This window comes from Prinia subflava, chromosome 1, assembly GCF_021018805.1.
Source record: "Prinia subflava isolate CZ2003 ecotype Zambia chromosome 1, Cam_Psub_1.2, whole genome shotgun sequence".
Lineage (NCBI taxonomy): Eukaryota > Metazoa > Chordata > Aves > Passeriformes > Cisticolidae > Prinia > Prinia subflava.
The window spans coordinates 43347646-43368833 of record NC_086247.1 but is presented as its reverse complement, the minus strand read 5'-3'; the positions used below and the strand labels follow the sequence as shown (position 1 = coordinate 43368833).

Below are 21188 nucleotides of genomic sequence, written 5' to 3'. Positions count from 1 at the left end.
AAGAATAAGAGAAGATACTGTGAAGCTGAGGATGTTTCTCAACTATTGTGGTTTATTTTTTTTTCCTGTACAGTAGTTAATGAGGTCTAAGAAATTGGTGGCTTAATGATGACAGGCTGTATATTTTTAGTGGAAAATGTTGACTTGCTTTGCAATAAGGATTCACAGTTTTCTAAGTTTTGTGAAATGTTTGGGCTCAAAAACATGCTGTTAATATACTGGGATTCAGTGCAAGCTATGAAGCTGATGTGGTATTTGATGTCTTTTTCCAAAAAATACTATTCAGTACTTATTAATTCACAGTGCTAGTATTGCTTTTCAGAAAGAATATTGCAGTCACTGTAGTACCCTTGATGTATACATCTGTTTTTGCTTGCTTTGGCAAACTCATACAGTTAACTAACTCCCAAACTGGTTTTCATTTTCAAGAGCTGATGGCAACAGCCGAGTTCTGAATTATTCAGTTTTGGCAAGTTGGGCTCTAGAGATCAAACAGTGACGGAGGTGAATTACTCAATACATCTGTGTTGGCAAAGTGCAACTATTTATGTCAATACAAGTATAGATCTGTGTCACCCAAAGAAAATATTGAATTTTATGGATATTTTAGAGGGAGATATTGTGTGTATGTTTTCCTGAGGGAGTTCTCTCTGAAATTTCGTATCTCCAGAGTGTGTGCATACATTTTATGCTTGAGGTAGACTCTAGTCTTTAGCATATGGTAACAATATTAATTTATGTTTTACAATGTGACCATTAGTAAACAATCCTTCTCATCTGTTGTGGTTACTTTAAAAAAAAAAGGGAATTAAAGTGCTGTTGACTTTGCTGGTTTGATTTTAAATCAATATGATCTGACTGAAATCAAAATTAATTGTGCTGTTGATTTTGGGAAAATAAGCCCTTTACTAGACAGGAATTTCTCTGTCCATCTAGTTACATAAATCTGTTTGCAGTTATTCCAAATAGCTTTCACTGCCAAGGAGACAGAATAATTTTTTGTTGTATTCATGAAAAATTGTTTCTTTGAATAAACATGTCTTCCAATATGTTCTACATAGGTGTCATTTCTTGGGTGGGAAAGGTAAAGGGTAACAAAAATAACAGAGATAGCCTGTAAAATTTGAAATTCAAAGACAGCATTGCTGATTTTTATAAATTATAGCCTTTCATAATAATTAACAAAACTAGTCTTGGAAAAATTGAAGAGAGGAAGTTATTTTAAATGGAGTTTGCCAAAAACATTTTTAACGTACTCTTTTTGCTAAGTAATTCTAATTCTGTGGTTCATGTTAACAGTCTCTGAACACTCAGTAAGGAGGTCTTATCTTCAGAAACCCAGCTGCTCTTCCAGCTCATAACCTAACAGTTTATGGCTTAATAGTTGCTTTTCTTTATTCCTTCACTCGGTCCTGGCCCTTGAGGAAGCCGATTTAAAGAATGGAGCCTAATTATTCTCTGCTAAATGGAAATGCCTCCTGTAGGCTTAAAACCACTCTTGTTTCCTTTTTCTACTGTAGCAATAGCGGTGAATCCTCTTTATTTGCTACCCAAATATTTTCCCTTTATCTGCCGCATTCTCTCAGGGTTTTTCTTCCCCTCCCCAGCACCCAGTTTATTTTTAGCATTCTTTTTTGATACAGATTTTCAAGTGAACATGGATCTGATAATATTCATGGATCTTCAGCGCTTATGGAAAAAGTGGTTGCAGCTTTCCAAAGTTGTATATGTGTACAAAGAACAATTTAAATTTGTTTTTCTCTTACTGCGGTCTTTGGTTTCCATAGGAGAAATGCCTGTTTTGTTCTTAAGGCATTGTTTTTTTCACTAGGATCATCAATGGTGACTTCACTTATATATCTTTCTGTCTTATTTTTCCCTTTCTTTATATCTGACCCATTCAGAGAAAAAATGTTGGACTTCATCCATAGAAATTAAGAAATAAATAATGACAATTTTATGTGGTCACAGTCACACTTTGGCACAGATTGATTTAAATTACTGAGTAGCAGAACATGTTGTAAAGATTAAATTTATTCATTGTCTCATATTTGTATTTAATTTCCTATAGAAAAAACAATTCATATTGTTTTTGAACAATGTCTTGATTATCCTCTATATAAAGCCTGCATGTCAATTTTAGTATTATTTTTTTTGCTAATAAAGTCAGTAGATTGTATAAGTTATTAAGCAATTGTATAATTTAACACAATGTATTTAGATTTTTAATGCTTGTATCTTCTACTTTTGGAAAATAGACAACAACATCTCTATTTTAGTAGATGGTTAGATTCATAGCCATGTTTTGTATCAAGCTGGTTTTAAATGGAAATTTAGTTAAAACATAAAAAATAACATTTAAAATAGTTTCCTACTATCTTACTATTTTAAGCTACAAGTTAGAACAGTCCCTGTTTCTTGGTTTAACTTTGTTGTAAAAGATTCAAAGGAACAGAAGCAAAATAAAACAATACATGACAATATTTTATGCAAAATTGAAGTAATTATAGAAATAAAAAGAATGGCCTCTTAAAAAGTCTGTCACAACTCCAGGTTTATTGTTAAAAGAGAAATGAATGAAAGTACAAAATTGTTATAGTGCCATGCTTATTTTTACTCCTGCTGCATCATGACTTTGACGTTAATGGTTGCAGTGTTGAGTATCATCAGAGAGTTGTCAAACCTTTTCAGGATGAACTTTATCACCAAAATAAATAGAGGAGTCTCCTGGATAATATCCTAGATCACCATAATAGAAAGCTGAATTTCCCTTTTCAGTAAGAAGGTGATAGGAGTTGCAGTCATTCTGGGGAACAGGAATAGGTTTATCATGACACGTTCTGCAGTATCTATGCTGTTTTAGGAGGGACACTTGAGTTTGCCAGTTTCCATTCTTTTGGGATTTTTGAATGTGTTCTCTTCTCCTCTTGTTAACTTTGGGGTTTGTGTGCATGTGCTGTTTCTGTGATTTTCTTCAATTCTTTGACTCTCAAAATTTGCCAGAACACAGTAAAAAAAAAAAAAAAGTTCCTTTGAAGGAGAAGACAAAATCTGGGCAATTTGAAATGCCATGTTTTTATTTTGGTGTAGGTGTTCTTTGTGTCAGGAGCTTAGCTGTTGCAGTGATTTGGATTTTATAAATGAGCTATTGTTTGTTTCCTGCTGACACTTTGCAGCTGCTTTACATTGTCTTATTTGATAGTAAGCTTTGCTCATCATGTGGAAAAGATTGATCCAGACCAGGTGATTCTGTAAACTCAGAACCTGTTTTTTGTTGCGACTTCTTTGTATATTTTGACAAATCCTGCAAGTATATGAAAAAAAACCCAAACAAAAATCTGTTTAAAATCTTGTGACAAAATAGCATTTTTCCTACCTGGTAATGAAAAATTTTGATCTAATATGAGTTATCTTGGCATAACAGCAGTGCCATAGAGTGTATTCTCTCTTACTGAGGTATTAATTACTTTTTCTTTCAGTGCAAAAAAAAAAAAAGGTTTTACATCCACATGCATGTTATGATGGCCATGAATTATTGATAGCTCAATTGTCTGTGTCTTTTTTGCTTACAAACACAAATCAAAAAACATTACAGTGTTTCTTCTAAGAAACATTGCTAAAGGCGCAAGACTTAGCTCTTTCTCTGCACATCCCACTGAGGGATGGACAGAGAAAATAGATTAACACTAGGCTGCATTGCTTCTGGCACATGTCTGTGCAGCTTCTTTGAGTGTCTTCAGACTATTCTGGTGGTGTGCAAAGTATGGCAAATCTTGGAAAAGCATTTACTGCCGCAAAACATTGTAAAGAAGGTGTGTTAACACACCAGCCAGCTTTGGACACTGCTGGAAGGCAGACTTGAACTGTGTCAGCAGAGGAGAAAGGAAGGAAAGCTGCTTCATTTCTGGATCCATACTAATGCTGGGCAGTCTTAGGTTACTAGTCTAGTGAGAGTAATAGTAATGCAAGGCATTAGGAGTGGAAAGGTTTCTACAGCCCTTTGAGTTGAGTTTGCTGACCACCAAAACTAACAGGATCCTCCAGCTATTCTCACAGCTTTCATATCTGTTTAATAAAGCTGCTTTTCAAAAAAAACCAAAACAAAATAAATAATGTTTTCATTTATTTTTCACCAGGAGACTTTTTCTGTGTCGCACGCAACATTTATTCAAGAGACTGTTTAATGCAAGTACTGTAGTATTTGTTCATTAAAGCATCTATTATTTAGAAAGCTGACAAGTATAGCAGTGTGTATTACCTGAGAGACCAGAATTCATCTTGCAGGATATTCCAGTCTGCCCATTAAACAGCAAAGTGTGTTTTTAGCTTTACCAAGAAGTATTTGTAAAATAGGTGAGTCTGGCTACTAAGAAGACAATACAATCTGGTATGAAGTTACATATGTATGAATCTTTCTAGTTTCAGGGGTCATCAGTGTCTCTTGTATAAAAGCTCATTTAAATATCTTATAATCCATTAAAATGTATGGATGAGGAAGATAGTTTTTATCTAGCTTCTATGTGAAATGTGTTAAACTATTTCAGTTACCTTTTAGGACCTGAAAGGCAAAATATGCAAAGTCTCCTGAACTGCATAGAAAGGGCATGATGATGTACAAATATTTGTGAAGCAGTGCATTTACTTAGAATATGGGTGAATTTTCAGCTGATGTGGACCTCAAGATCAGCTGAATTTTCTACACCAAGCTTTTTGATTTTGAGGCATTTGCTTGTATTTATTTTTTATTTTTCCCTGCTTATGACTCTCCAAGAAATAGGGAAGATAACCCCTATAATGGTATTCTGATTTTTTATTTCTTTTTATAAAGTTTGCCCAAAGCAGACATCTGAGGAAATGTCTTCCAATCGTGATTCAAGCCTTACTAATGCACCGGTGCAAAGCAAGCTAGTATCTTCCTTCCAGCAGCACACAAAGAAAGCACTTAAACAGGTAAGCTTGTATTGACTGATCATCAGTTGGCTTCCCTTTAGGATCTCTGTCATTCCTGTGTGAATGGGATGTCAGCAGAATTTAAAGAGTCTTCTAAAGATTTTTAGTGCTATGTTTAGTGGCGTTTTGTTGGGGGTTTTGCTATGTTTTTAGCGAGAGTGCAGTCCTATTTGTTGTGAATTTAAAGGGGTTTAAGTGCAGTAAACAATTAAAGTCAAGTCGATTTCAAGTAAGCAGAATTCTTTATATTATCACAGCCCTGCTTTTCCTATGTAACCATTTATGTTGAAAATTTTATGTGGGGCTAAAAATAAATCAAACATTTTGAAAGAAGTGATGCAGATAGGAAAGACTCTAGGTATACTTGTTTAGTTTTTCTTTATGATCTGTTAAATAATTTTTTTAATATTGTATTTGCTACTGCAGGGTATAAAAGTGGGGTAGGGTTATTTTTATAAAAAAACTTTATGATTTGGATGATTTAGGTTCCATGATAAGCATTAAAGCTTGCAAAAGTAGCTGAGTATTCAGTCACATATTAGGTGAAAGCATGATAATGCGAAAATTATTTTCCAGCACTGCCAAATTAATTCAGCTTACAACCAGAAAAATGAAAGATAAAAACTGAAAAGCTAGAATTAAAAAAAAAAAAACGTATCATTACCTCTTCTCCATTTTGAGTTGTGACTTTTCTAAAGTATTAAGAGAATGAGATGATCTTGTTGCGATTTTTCTCACAACTGCTCTTGTAGTTATGGTTAATGGAGATCTTGTATTTCGTGGGGTAGTTTATCGTGGAGTTCTTTATTTAGGCTTAAGCAAAGCCTGTCCACATCTCCTCTAAACACTTTTGTTTTTCCTGCAGGCTGAGTTTAAATCCAGTAAAATTAATAGATGTTTATCATTCATGTAAGGTAATGTTTTATTTGAAGGATTTGAGGACTGAAAAGGATTATTAGATTGAGGTCTTACATGTGTTTGTTCAGGAAAATTGAACAGTGGGCACAAAACAGCTCACTAACCATTAGGATATTGTGAAAAATTTACACTTCTTGGAAACTCTTCATTACAGATCTTTTGTGATCTGTGAACTTCCCTAGGAGTGGAGAGAGTAGGCAGAGGGAAAGGCTAAGGGGAAAGAAGGGGGAAAAAAAGAGCTAAGTCACAAATGTTTGAACTTCCGTAATTGTTTAAACTCTACCATTTGTCACTTAGCAGATATATAGCATTGAGAATTATTTTAAAAGGGCAAATTAATCAGAATAGCTTAATTAAAATAAAAAGTCATAACATTGATGAGACTCTTTGAAAACATTCCCTGAGGCAGTAGGGTTAAAGCAACATCAGAAAGTTAAGTAATCGATAAAAAGAAATTAGTTTTAATTAGGTTGATGGTAATTAGATCCTGTACTTCAGAGTATGAGAGTAGCATTACAGCTATCAGCATAATGTTTTCTCTATGCACAATGTGAGACAAATGGGTGTTTGTATGACAGAATAGTGGATTTTTGCTTTGTTTTCTCTTAAAGTTTCAGGTGTTGGCTACTGCCATATATATACATATTGCAAGTTTGATTTGGTATTGTGGCAGAGAAGAATAAACCTTAACAGTGATTTTATTTATAAAGTTGCTGTTGGAAATTTAGTATTTCACTTTCCAGTCTTTCAATTGCTTTTATGGATGCATAGTACCTAAAATTCATACAAAGAACCTGTCAGTCTTTTGAATCCAGAAGAAACTTTTAGACACATTATCCAACACTCTAAAAAGTGATAACAAACTTACTGATTCCATGCTAAAGTAACAGACAATAAGCCATCATCATACTCTCAACAAGTGCTTATAATATATAAATCTATATTTATATCTACTGTACATAATATACTGTAATGGGGTCTTCCTTAGCTCTTGCTTTTTATCTACTGTGAAATAGTCTTCAAAGAATGAACACCTACAAGGTAGTTTTCAGTTTCTTACTCAATTTGTTTAAAACAAGTGGGGTTCTTCACATACTTTGAACTTGTGTGTATTTGTTTTGTAGCCTCTAAAAATAAAGTGAGAGGGAAGTTGATAATATGCAATTCTGCTTGAAGATCTGAGCTGGAAATAGAACGTTTTCTCTACTGTTTATCTACTTATTAACCACTCATATGTAATTCTCTTTAAATTATTATGTGCTGGATTTACATATGATTTGCTTTTTAATGAATTCTGGAGATATATTCCTGGGTTTAGATTGCAAAGAGCAATCTCATGTTTGGCTTGTAACAGCCTGCATTTTAGGATATTCGCAGAAATCAAATTAGTCACAATGCTGCATTTCTTGGGCTCTGCAAGGAATGTGGAGGAAAGGGCATTTTTTGAGCCTGGCTCTTGGTTTTGATTTCTCTCAGGTAGCAGTGAATTTGGGGTGCTATGCAGGGACTAAGGAGGTTTGCAGTTGCAGTGGCTTTTCCTAAGGTCTGTGTCGATGATGAGCCCTTGTGTCCTCACCTTTTCAAAGGCTGGGCTGCCATTTTGGTCTAGAAGCTTTCTAGCTTCACCACCTTCCATGCTGTCCTTGTTGGGAAAGAGATTTTGAGTGTTTTGCCACTGAGTGTGTTTCGTTCTTCCCTTTGGTTTCTGACCAAGTTTCAGTTTTGCTCTTGTAAAATGCTTACACTTTACTCTGAGTGTAATGTCCCACAAACCAGTTCCTGTTCATGACAGTATAGACAAAAGAGCCTGTGGTGTAGAGCTGCCTTTTATGCTTGGCTTTCTGATGGCAGATTTTACAGATTTCTGTTTCCCTTGTGCTGTTGGAAGTGCTTGGGCATGTGTGCCCAGCAGTTGCTGATCTTGTACCTTTGAAAAGAAGGCTTATGGCACGCTGTCACACGCTGATTTCCTGTCAGTACTGATCAGTTCCATACTGATTTACCTCACTTTCACACTCGAGAGTTTTGGCATGCAGAGCCGTGTAAGGACCTCTTCCTGGGAAAGTACTGAACTACACCTGCATCTGCTAGCATTGGTACATGGTCACACTACTGTGTGCATTATTCTTGCTCTGGACAAGGCTAACTCCAGTATGGACATCAAGTCATGGCATAGTATCTACATGCTTCTTTCTGGTCCAGTTTCTGTTCCATTGACTTGAGGTGATACTTTTTTGTGGAACTCTTCGCTGTATACAGATTTATCTGTGTTTATCAAGATGTTCTTGGAACATTGCTCAGAAGAAACGATCATATCTGCAAACTGGCCTCACATAGGTAACACTGAGAATGTGTGAATATCCAGGACATTGAGGTGGTGTTAGTGGCTGTTGGACTCTGATAGCCAAGTGTAAGAGCACCTTGCCCATCAGTGCACCAGGTGTTCCCTGGGTCAGTACCAAGAGAGGAGAAGGAACTTGAAGATGTGCTATAATGGTGTCTGGGATGATACTAGACCTCCCAGATGTGGAAGAAAATCCTGCCTCCCTTTTGGCACTTTGGAATCAGCATCAAGAAGGGTACCCATAAATTTTCTGTTGGGAGAAGAGAAGGATACTCCATTCAGACTCAGGATCTGAATACAGAACCAGGACATGTCTGAGACTGTGCTGGGCATCCAGATCTCTTTGTAGAGAGAGAAACTCCAGAGACAGCAGCCAAGTGGGTTTGGGAGGAGAGAAGCTCAGGAAATAAGGGAATCAACACAAGGTATGTCACTGCCATGGTTTGTTTTGTTTTCCTTAACTTTGGGCTTTGTCTGCATGCTTGGTGGCTGGGTTCATATGTGTGCCACTATTTGATTCATAAAGTGGGTAGCTGCAGTTTGTTAATGACAAGGAAGGCACCCATTTGTAAGATTTGTTCTTATAATAGAAATGGCAACTCCACCCCACCCCCCCTCCTTTTTTTTTCTTTCCCAGTGGATGTTGTCACACCCCAAGCAGTAATAAAGCTATGGGGAAGTTATGGTTTAGCTCACGTGTTCCTTCTGAATTGTAGGACATTAGACTTGTACAGCTCCAAATAACATTCCAGGCTGACATTTCTACCACAACTGTAACTTGTTAGAAACCAACCTACAGGTGACTAAATTTCAGGATGGTTAACACTGTAATTTAGCGCTGATTTACCAAATTCATAGAACTAGTTTATCAAAATCTCTTTGTTTGTTTCTTTTTTTTTTTTAATTTTGGACACAGGTGTCCAAGTGCCTAGGTTGGCACTGAAGGTAGACCCTTGATCTCCCATGATGCTGGTGTGAATTTGCTTTCCTGTCTTCAGCTCACACTGCTTACCTTTCTTTGAGAGAAGAGCAAACTCACCAGTCTTGCTCCCTCCACACTCATTCTGTTAGGACTTCTTTCATTGACTACAGGCAGATGCAGGTTATCTTGAAGCATTTTGCTGTCCATAGGAAGTAAACCAGTAGGAGTCTCTCCGTGGTGAATCTCCTTTGACTCATTTGAGCAACTGCTCCCTCATATCCTCTATTATAAGCCTGAGATATTTGCCTGCCCTGCTTTCCCTTCCTCACCCCAAAGAAGCAAAGGTGACAGAGGAGATCATTTATGATTTTGTCATAATCACTTACAATTTAAGTGCAGGGTGTCTTACTGAAAGGCTCTGAAAATCCACTGTGAACTGAGAGGTATATTTTGTACTGAATTCCTCGTTATAGAGAGTTTGCTGCAGTTGCTTAGTGTTTCTAAAACATTAAGCCACCTTCTTATGTTTCATTTCAGATGCAACAAATGTACCAATGCCACAGTTGGAGAATTCTGGCTCCCTAGCTGAAGCATTTCATCAGACGTCTGGCAACATAAGTGATGATTCTTGACAAATTTTCCTGACAACAAATGGAAAAGAAGGAAAACATGTTGCTTTTTGACTTCTAGAGAGACATGGGAAGGGACACTGGAGTTTACAAAATGCACTCCGGAAAATGGAAGTTCGAAGATGATAAACTAAACTGATTTTCTGATTGCCAAGACAAGTCTAGGGAAGAGGACAGAGAAACTATGGCAGGGAGACTGCATAATGGGGAAAAGAAGCTGGGAGAGCAAGAGTTCCAGCAGAAGCTGTTCAGGGAATACATGCATTGCCTGAAGGCTGGCTGCACGGTATGTCCCTCTAAAGGTCCCTATGTATGGGCAGCATGTACCAGCTGCTCAACACAGTGCTTTGGTAAGATGGAAGACAATGTTTATGAGACTCTCTTCTGAGTCATCTCCATGGTCCTCAGCCCTTCCCTGTGATGGAAAGAAAGGGACAGGAATCCACACAATCCCTGCTTTCTTTTTGTACAGCTTTTTAATAACTGCCTCCCAGTTGCTGGAGCATTCTGCTTGTTTCTCCTCTGGGGTTGTTTGCACAGCATGCTTTTTACAGAACTGCTGCACCTTTTCTGTTTTAATAAATGTATTTTACAGAATTTCTTAGTCTGAGAAGTAACTAAAGAATTTTAAAGCAATTTTAAATGTTGAAGCATAGTTGCCCCTCTACCTCAGTATAGGACAGTATCCCTCACTTAAAATATGTCCTGGCATGAGCATTACCTTTGTTTAAACCTACCACTGCAACATAGTGGAATCTTCTTCCTAAATATAGATTGAAAGTCTTCTCTTTCTTCTGTTCTGTAGATGCAGGTTTTTTTCCAAGTCTCAGGTAGTCAAGCTGAAGATAGCAGCCTAGTTCTAAGCATTGCATTTGTCTTTGTGTTTCTTTAAGTAGCCTGTCCCTTATGTGGCCTGGGGGAACTATTTCAGATGGATTGGTCATTGCTGTTGTATTAATGAAAATATAATCACTAGAGACTGGAGTCCCATTTAAGCTTTTCCAGTGGAGTTATGTGATCTTTTCCTTATAGTGGCAGTGAATATCTAAGTGAGTATCTTCTTTTGGGCCATGTGTAAAGAACAGCTTTTGATTTGAATAGTTTGTAACATGAAATTATACTCAGGTGACACTGAATCATGCCTTGATTTTGAAGTGCATCCTAGAAAGTGTTGGCCTTTCCAGGGCAAGGCAGGATTTGGAACAGCTCACAACTCTTCAGAGCTCTAGGAGGCCTCCTACAAAATGTTGACAAGCGGTTATCTACAATTGGTGTTCCAGGAGATGTTGGGTAGGTTCCCAAAAGTCTGTGTGCTCAGGATGTGTGGGCAAGCAGGAGTACCCAGGCTGATACAGGATGTCAGGCAGAAAGACATTACACTGTTTACGTTGGTGCAATGTAAATTCTCTGAGTGGTAATATGAGAAGATTTTTTTTATCTGGGGAGTCTAGCCATGAGCCCCTACTGTATGCTTTGGCCCCTGTGCAGAGTGTGTTTGAAAATTTGACCTCATGGAAAGTGTTGATAACTGTTTTAAGATTTTGTATTGACACTGCTATCTTTATTTTAATTTGTTTTTAAACTGCTTTCTACAACCTGTTTCCTTACCTATATGTGCTTTGTTGTGCCAAAGAACAGATTTCCCCATAAAACACTTTTCAGCTGATGGATGTTGTTAATTTAATACTATACAAACCATTAAAAAAATCCCCAATTCTTCTCTTTGTATAAAAGCTTTCACTGAGTTGATGCATATGTCATCATCATTCCCATTCACATGTAAGTCAAAACAGACATTGAACACATCACATGTGGTTTTTGTCCTTTTTTCTGTGCTTGGGAAAGCACCAAAAGCATTTACTTTGCAGTCTGTCGTGATCTGCAGCAACTGTAGCTGTGCCTGCATTATTGTAATCCCACAGAAAGTAGTGCTGGCTTGCAGGTGTACAGACACACATGTGAACAGACAAATCTCCTTGTCTCTGCCCCACAAAGGTCGAAGCACTTCATTGTTGGCTGGTACATGTTCAGTGTTGGCTGGTACATGTTCAGTGTTGGCTGGTACATGTTCAGTGTTAACGTGGACTGTAGTCCTGCAGGAAGACCCTGAGACCTAAAGAGCAAATACACAGCCAGATATTATTTTTATTCGCAATACAGATGTAACTATCACAAGGTAGGAGGATGACATGGGACAAGAATAGATGTTTATTTGAGAAGGTATTAGAATTTGTTTGAAAATAAACCCCAGGTTTCCAAAGTTCCATTCTGTGGATTCTGACACTACTCTTCATCTCCAGATGACCAATTGTGTATACTTGGCACCATACCAACATGTTTAGTGTACTAGTCTGGTTGGAAGTAAATAATTTTGCTTTGGAAATGGCACTTTGTGCTTTATAGTTGTTTCCATAGCACATCTTTATTGTGTTTTAATCTTATGGTTGCATGCTTATAATTGAGTATGTTGTTTATGTTTAATATGAGAATTAGTGGCATCCAGGAAATATTAATGGGTTTACTCTTCATGATTTGTTGTGCTAACTGCTTTAGTTTAACTGCTCTGTCTATCCATGAAACAGGTTGCCACTGAGAAATTTTAATTTAACCAAGACATGGGAATTAAAGCCTCTTAATTTTACTAACAAAATGAGGTGAGAGAGAAGACAAAGACTGAATTTTATGGTGGTGTTAAGTGAATCAGTGATAAACCATAAACCTGTTTCATCTTTGTCAATTTGGGATCCATAACCATGATGTAGAGTTGTTATTTATTTTGTGCAAGAGACTTTGCTCAGTGTATCATAGCTTGTGTTTTCACATGGCAGAATGGAGGAATTCCATAGCTTTATATTTCTGATCCATAATGTGTGAAATTTCAAAGGTTATGTTTCATTACATGAGTTTCAGAATGTAGACTTGACATTTATGGAACAAGTAGAAATCTGGGACGATGTTGCTTAATGCAACCAAGTGTTACATGTCTTTGTTGATAATAACTTAATTTTTAACATTCTCAGCGTGTCACGCATTTAAGCTCAAATGAAAGTGGTGTTCTGCATTAATGGTTTATCTTTGTGCTCCATTTTTTCATTCTGAGTTGGAAAGATGTGGAAAAGAAAAACAATAATAAAAAATTGCTGAGCAGCAGTAAAAATCAGAGCACAGAGGCTGACATTTTGCTTCTGGTGCTCTTTTGGGGAGGTATTTTGCCCCCATCTCCAGTTACCTTTTAGTTTATATTGTTTCCTTTCATTCCTGCTTGAAAAATGACTTTATGAGTTTTTAGTGAAGACGGTCAACCATTGTGTCATGTGGGTGAAGAAGTCTTTCCTGTGTTAAAATCAACTAAACATGAAATGATTATTCTTAAGAGCATATAATGGCATTCATGAAACTTCCAAAATACTGCTATACTCCAATAGGGAGAGAAACTCCCTGAAAAAAAAGAAGGAACCTTGCTCTTGTCAACTCTATTAAAAAGCAAAACCACTTGTAATTAGAAGTTCACTGTTAATTTCATGGTATTTTTCTTTTGTCACCTATCTTCAGAGTTTATGTTTTCCTAATTCTCATATTTTTATTTTATTTTGAATTCCTTGGATGAAAATGGATTGATAGTTTACTTAAAGATTTTGGCAATAAAAATAATTTCATTAAACCAAATAATTGTGCCAAGCACTGTATAATGACCATGGCAGTGTTATTCAACAGATGGTCACAGGTTCATTTTTATGAATGGGAATACTGGGAATTCTCCATACTCATTATGTGCGAGAGATTCACAGATGTCCTTTGCAAATCTGCTTGTGAAAGGCTGGATGTAAGTATTATGTTTTGGTGGTAATTTTAAGAGAGCTTGTAATGTTTTAACTTGTATATTACATGAACTTTCATTTCCTTTTTTTAAATTTATTTGTTGTACAAATAAGATGGTAGTAATGTCTTAAAGAATATTTCAACAGTGATCAGTTCTAGGTATTTAAATTGTGCAGCTTTTTTTAACTCAAGCATTTAGCATGAAGTGATTGAATGCATTTGAAATATAAACATGGAGTCTAATTAAAGAAAAATATTCTTTATGTAAGCTATCATATGCACTACACGGGTTTTTCTCTCATTTTCTATAGTGAAAATGACACCTTACCACTTGGTAAAATCATCATCTGTTTCTTGCAGTTCTGTAGGAAGTCCAGCTAGGAGTTTATATATCACTAAATATGGATGAGATGCAGAAGGCTGTGTCGGTAAAAGATGACAATGTAGTATGTGTTAGTTACTGTTTCCATATCTACAGTGATATCTGGAACCATTTTTCCATGGAATAAGTTACAACATTTCTCATTTTCTTCAGCACTAGTTATAAATTTGATTTATTTGGTCGTGGTGACTGGGAAAGCACTAAATTAGCTTGGCGCACTAAAAGCTCAGTATAGCAGGAATTTGGTGCATGTTTCACTTGAAATAATCTCATTGACTTCCCAGCTAAGTAGAGTTATTCTTGGGTTACAAGATTCTTGTCTTATCCTACAGTGGTCTTGTATTCTAAAATGAATATCCCTCAGGCTAGGTGTAGAGAAGTTATATATTTGCCCTCAGTGGAGATGACAGGGATTGTCCTTCGTTTATACTTAACTCCTTCTGCTGTTTGGCTTCCCTTGTAACCGGGTGTCAGTCAGCAGTTTCTCCCACTGCTGGGTTGCTCCTAGTGTTGTCTTGTAAAGATTTGTCTGTCCAAAATTTCAGATCCTGCAGCTTCATATTCAGAGGAGAATTTAGCACAAAATTGTTGTGATTAACTGGGCATATCACAGCAAGAATGTCTGTGCAGCATCTCAGCCATCTCTTTACCCTGTACATTGTATGATAGAGTATGTACTTGATATCTTTGTACCCTCTTCCCCTGTCTCATATCTTTCATTTGACAAATGAGAAGACAGGCATGGGGAAGGTTATGTGTCTATTCTCTGTACACGGGGTAATTCATTGGTAATTTGTTAACTTCATGTTAAAAGTTTTACTCAGGTTTAATGTCCACATTGTGGGGGGTTGGGTTTTGGGGCCGTATTGGGGTTGGGTTTTTCTTGTTCTACAACCTGTCCTTCAGGTGTGTATAGCTTTACTGTCAGCTTGATCTTCAGACTTAACTTGAGCCCTTTCTGGTAATCAGTTCCTTGCACTATGAAACTGAAGGCACTCGGGAAGGGACTGGCGGTGAATCAATGTAGGTTAGGGAAAAAGAAACCCTGAAAACAAATGTTTGTCAAAGGGAAATGGTGTCTTTAAGGTTTGTGCTTGACCCTCACATATAGAGGTGCTTAGCCTGTAGCTCAAGAAGTGTGCTGTGCCTCGAAGTAAATAGTTTTTTGTCTGCTCCCAAGCTGTATTTCCTCATCTAACTATCCAGGGAGTGTCTTGCTTTAGTGGTCCATGGGCATGAGTTGGCCTGTGCTTCTTGCAAATGCCAGATCAGTTGCATAAATGTGTGCTTAAGGACCACAGGGGGCCTGCCAGAAACAGAAACAAAGGTAAGTGGTGCTCCTGACAAATACTGGGTACCGCTGCTCCAGCAGCACGTGTGTCACCTGAGGTGTACAAACACGGCGTGCCTGTCACTGGTGGTAGATACACTGCTGGTTCCTTTCTCTCCTTCATGGAAGTTCAGTCTGAGCATTGAGAATCAGCTGTGAGGCTTGACAAAGAATCTGGCTTTGCCACAGTGGCTGTATAAATCATTAAAATGATATTTCCCTAGGGATGCTGGCAGCAAGGCTATGGACCCTTGGTAGAGGTAGAAATTGTCTTAGAAAGTCAGGAGGAGGCAGGAGGAGAACATGGAGCATTGTTTGGGCTCAAACCATTTGCCTTGGGTGGAGGAAGTGAGGATGACATGAGGCAAATTGGGCTGTGGGGCACCATGATACGAAGCGGGGATTGTGGTTATATTGTTGTATTGGTAGTGCAGACATTGCCAATCTTTTCAGTTAATTTTTAGTGAATTGTTTTCCACTGTCTCTGTAGTATTAATGTTAATTAAGGATCACTTGATTTGACACTTAGGTTTGCAGGGTAATTGTTGGAATTTTGAGAAATTTCTGAGAAATGTTAACATTTTAGAATTTTCTGTCCACAAGTCTGGCTGTGCGTGCTCAATACCAGTATGAATTTTCTGTCTCAAAAATGTTTGAAGTATCGGCTGTTCTTTATGGCTTTCTGCTGCTTCTTTGGTAGAGTACAGATCTGACCAGCTTCCTCTCTTTGTTTGATTTCAAGTGTTCTAATTTGCTTTTTATTGCACAGTGCTTACATGTCTTTTAAGAAGTACAATAAAATGGGTTAATCCATGAAATAGGTTCTACGTGGCCTGGTCTATTTTACGTTGTGTAGAGTGTTATTTAGAGGAATAGACCAATATCGATTTCTTTCTTCTCAGAGGTTTTTTTTTCCTATTATTTAGCTATGTGAACAATTTGGAAAAGTATTACGATCCATTAAAGTTACAGACTTAAACCTCATAGGGCATCAGTCATTCATGCTCATAAACCTATAGGGATAATTCCTATCAAATATATTCTTTGTTGATATGGTATTACTTTAATAAATCCCCCAAATTCATAACACAAATCACAATTGTAAAAATAGAGTACACAGTAAGAACGGAGAAAAATAGACAGAAGGCTAGGAGAGATCTGTATTTAGCCCAGCCCATTCTGATTAATTCCAGAATTCTAATGCATCTGCTTGCAGATGCATTAAATAGCAGGTATTCATATTTGTATGTTTTAAGACCTTTTGAATGAGATATCATTTTCCATATAAAACAGTCTGATGGATATTTGCTATTTCTAATCTGTAGATATTTTATATTACATTATCAGCCCTGTATTCAATACGTTTATGAAACACAAAGCAATACCATTTGTAGAGATTTATTCATGTATCATTTTTCCCCAGATTTGCCAGAACACCATCATGTTCGTGTTCTGAAGGTTAATGCCCAAAGTCAAACAGACAGAAGCCAAATGCTGCAAGGTTTCCAAGATTAGGACTGATTCCCTTCACGAAAATAAATGATTCCTGCCATGTTCAGTGATTTTGTGCAGCACTACTCACGGCTGAGTGAGTGCATCAATACTGTAGTCCTTACATGCTGTACATACTGATGACAGTCTGTGTTAACTTGATTGACTGAGCAGTATACTGGAGAGGATGCACCTGCGAGAGATGTGCAGACATATATATTTTTGTTCTGGTTTTCAAACATTTTGGGTTTACTTTTTTTTTTTGGAAGTCTTAGTTTCACATTTGATGGGTTTTCATGTTGTGCTGTTAAGGTAGAGCAAACAGTTACATGCTTCTTTGTTGTCAAAACTGGATTGGAAAATGATGGTGCATCTTCTTTCTCTATTAAAAAAAAGGAACAAAAGCCTGATTTTTTATTAAAAAAAAAAAATGACATAAAGAGGACAAGTGTGAAGTCTAGCAAGTCAGTAGCTGTGTAAATTATGCTTATTTTAAGGGATTTATTTTAATGATAGAGAAATGTCATGTGTAATTCACTTACAGGCATTATTTTTTGCTACAGTTTTATGTTTTGTTATCGTTTTTGTAGGCTTTGAGACAACAGCAGAAAAGAAGAAATGGAGTCTCAATGATGGTAAACAAGACTGTTCCTCGTGTTGTTTTGACACCATTAAAGGTGTCCGATGAGCAGTCGGATTCACCTTCAGGTAAATAGCTAAAGAACCGCTTGCAAGATCAGCTCTAGTCACAGAGCCTTCCTCTGAATCAGATGTGCAGCATACAGAATTTGGAATTGCTGAAATAGTATTTCCACTGGGTGGCTTTGTTTAACGTCTTTATTTCCTTATCAAGACTCGTATCTCAAGGATGGAGATTTTTCTTTAGTAAAGAACTGAAGGCACAAGTAAAATGACAATTGGTAATAGCAGCAGCTTTAAAGGAATGCAAAGTAACATTTTGTTTGGCTCTGGAGCTCTAATGAAGGACCACATGCCGGTATTCAATGCCATAAAAAGAGGAGGGGGGGAAAGGCAAGCTTCTCTTTGAATGTGAATTTGTGTCTCAGTCTGCCTCGCAATACTCAAATCCTTTTGTTAGCTTTTCTTCTTCTTATACCGTGCTTATCACTTCAGCATAACCTTGACCTTTAGCTCTGGTGGTTAAGTTGCTTAATTTTAAGAGATTTCAGTGTCTACATTTAACACAAATTGACAATTGTATTTCCAAACATTTCTTTAAATGTTTCTTCAAAAAGAAATTATCTTTTTTCAGCCTTAGGTTGCTTTACTGCCCTATAACTTAAGGTTAAAATATTTTTAAACATACCTCCTGGGCATTATAGAACTATGTTATTTTTATTAGATCACTGAACATTTTTATTGACTGCAGTGTTCAGTAAACTTTAGTTTTCAGCACTTAATTGATTTATTGAGCTTTTACTTCCAGTTCCTCTGATGAGGAGGAATTGTGTTGTGACCAGAAATATATATTTCCTTTCAGCAAGAAAATGTCAATTTTTTTAAATCCTAATTTTTTTTTGTTTACGGTGTAGGGGGTGCTGAGGGGATTGTTAGTAAAAGTGCAAAAGCATCATATTTGAAGGATTTTACTTTTTCCAAAGGATCGGAATCTAAAAATGGTGAAGCAGATGGTTCTGATAAAGAGATGAAACATGGGCAAAAGTCTCCAACTGGAAAGCAAACAAGCCAGCACTTAAAGAGATTAAAAAAATCTGGTTTAGGTGAGTAGGTGTAAAATAAATGTCTTACTTGTAATACTGACATTTTTCTAAACGCTGTATTCTCTTGGAAAGTTTTATTTTTCTGTTTGCATATCCCTTTTTCAAACTCAGCAGCTGACCCTTTCTCAAGTAGACATCTTTCTGTCTACTTGGAAAATCCATGGTCAATTTTTTTTTTCGTCCTCAGTGTTTGCTTTTTAAAGTTTGACAGACCTAAGCAACTGCAGGCAGGGAGGTGATTTAGCAATTAGATTCTGATTGTTATGTAATGATTTTTTGGGGGATGGGGCGGTGTGTAGCAGATACTCTTTCTTCATGGTGAATTTACTTGCCTAATGCGCATTTATTCCCAGAGATAGTAGCATATTTGCTTACATGCTTGCCCAATTTAGAAGTTAACATTCTCTTTTCTTCATTTTCATTATTGCATGCCATATAGAGATTTGGCAGAAAAGTATGAGTTAGCTGTCCTTCTTTGGTTGATTTAGTTCTTCAGTTGGATCTGCAACTATTTTGAAGCTATATCTCTTGAAGTGGTAGATACAGTTTCTGGTTTTATTTTCTGTGGGTTTTTTAGTGAGGTTCGTGGATCATGTTCTGTAATTAACAAAGAATTTTCTCTGAAGATATGCTTAGAGTAAATTCTCAACCTCCATGTGATAGGCAGATTTTCCTGCTCTGCATGAAATTTAATTGGAAACGTTCCCTAGGGAGCACAAAATGTAGTGTTTACTAAGACTCTTGTCTCTGCTTAAGTGAAGTCAAGTAATGACATAACTCTTTCTTTCTTTACTGAGTACTTTTTGCATTCAGCAGAATGCTGAATCATTTAGAGAAGTATTTTGCAATGTGGCCATGTTGGAAAAGATAACAAACAAGCTTTTTGTAGTGGCTAAATCCTAGAAGTTATTTTATGTCTGTCTTTGTGGGGATATAAGATGGTTCTTCTTTATTAATCATCCAGCCTAGTCCTATTTTTATATATAATGATCCTGCAAAATAGTTCCAAGGCACTTTACTTCCTAAATGTCATAGGAGAATTGTTAAACGTGCTATTGCCAGTTCCTGGCAGAGTAACCTATAAGCCTTACTGTATCACAGCCTCCCATGAAAGTGTACTTTGGTTTCATACATGATCTTTCTGCAGATTATCAATCAGTCCCATGTGGATAGCTAGTTCTCTATGTTGATCCAGCATCATTATTCAATATAGACAATACTCCTTCAGTATTACAGCTTTTGCTATGCAAAGTTAACATTCGATGTTAGGTGATTTCCCGTCATTTTTCTCTACAGTCAAGACTGAGACATAATTTCAAGTATACATTCCTCCCCATCTTCAGATATGACATCAACTGTTGGCTGATCATCAAATGAATTCATTAGGGGGGTTTTGGTGGATTTGGGGAAATAAATCTACTGGCCTTTTGGGACACCACACATGGAGTGCAGGGAACTTTGGATAAGGTTTAAGGGTTCTGTTCTCGTACCCGCTGAAATGTTTCTCTCATGATGCAACATTTCTTGGGATGCTAAAAGTGCAGTTGTAGAGCAGTTTTGAGAATGGGTCCAGGGTCCTGTATAGTGCACAGTTCAGGTCCAGATACTGCTTGATTGTCTGAAACTCTGCTGATCTGCCCAACATTCACTACATGTTGTGCTTGGTAGACTTTCTGAGCTCTGATTAAATAGGATTACTTTTTTCCCTTTTAGTTAACAGATTCTGCCAACTGTGTGATTTCTGTCCTTTTTCTGTTTTCATTTTCATTCCTTGATGTAGAACCATGGTGCTCCCATCTCATTATGGTTAATTCTCTGTGTTGAAGACGAAACTCTTATTTCCCAAGGCTGCAAGCCTGACTTTCTCTCTTACAGCTTTTATTTCTGATCTGGACAGTGATACCCTGAACTACATAAGGATTCAAAATATCTTTCTCTGTGGAAAACAACATAAGAAACTTTGGCACATGTTTTATCATAAACTCTTCTCAGAGCTATGATTAGTGATGCAGTAGTGTCATACTTCTATGCTCCTAAACTTGGGACCTGCTATACATATCCTAATTTAGGATAGGAAGAGTGCAGAAGAAGCTGATAAAACCTCTATAGTATTCTGTAAGTGATAGAAGGTCAAGTAAATCAGAAAATGCAGGTTTGACTCTTTGTCTTAGGCTTTTCATGCTATGAGAATATGTGCCACTGGAGGATGTTATGATTTTGCAGTTATGTATCTTATTTCAGTTTGGATTATCTCTGTGTGTATGCCTTCCCATAGGATTTGAAGCACTAGCTGGGGAAAATGTTACTCTAATTTGGAGTCACTTAGAAGATGGGGATATGTATTTTGTATTGATTAAAGAAGAGAATATACATACAGACATTAAAATTCAATACATCATACAACTTGTGATATGCTTAGGGACTGTGTTCTTTTTACATTTATATTTAGTGGGTAGAACAGATGGTGAGGATAGTTTATTGTGATGCTTTCATGAAAATGGGCACTTCTCCCATGCAATTGTCCTGTATAACAGGGCATTCATTTGTTGGTAATGGAGTCTTTGCTGTACTGAAATACTAGAAATAGGTGGTGGAAAAGGTTATCCTGTGCTGAGTGCAAAGCAGTCCTTGTCTCATTCAGTCACTATGTTGAAAAATAAA

The 21188-nt window shown here is 36.9% G+C and overlaps 1 protein-coding gene across 1 annotated transcript in view; it reads left to right on the top strand.

Moving 5' to 3' along the window:
* ASXL3 (ASXL transcriptional regulator 3) overlaps nucleotides 1-21188 on the top strand; it is a 126298-nt gene that overhangs the window by 62942 nt on the left and 42168 nt on the right. Inside the window, exons 5-7 of the mRNA XM_063394808.1 lie at nucleotides 4829-4950; nucleotides 17376-17493; nucleotides 18408-18527. Of these exons, the coding sequence (XP_063250878.1) occupies nucleotides 4829-4950; nucleotides 17376-17493; nucleotides 18408-18527 (360 nt within the window). The remainder of the gene's footprint in view (nucleotides 1-4828; nucleotides 4951-17375; nucleotides 17494-18407; nucleotides 18528-21188) is intronic.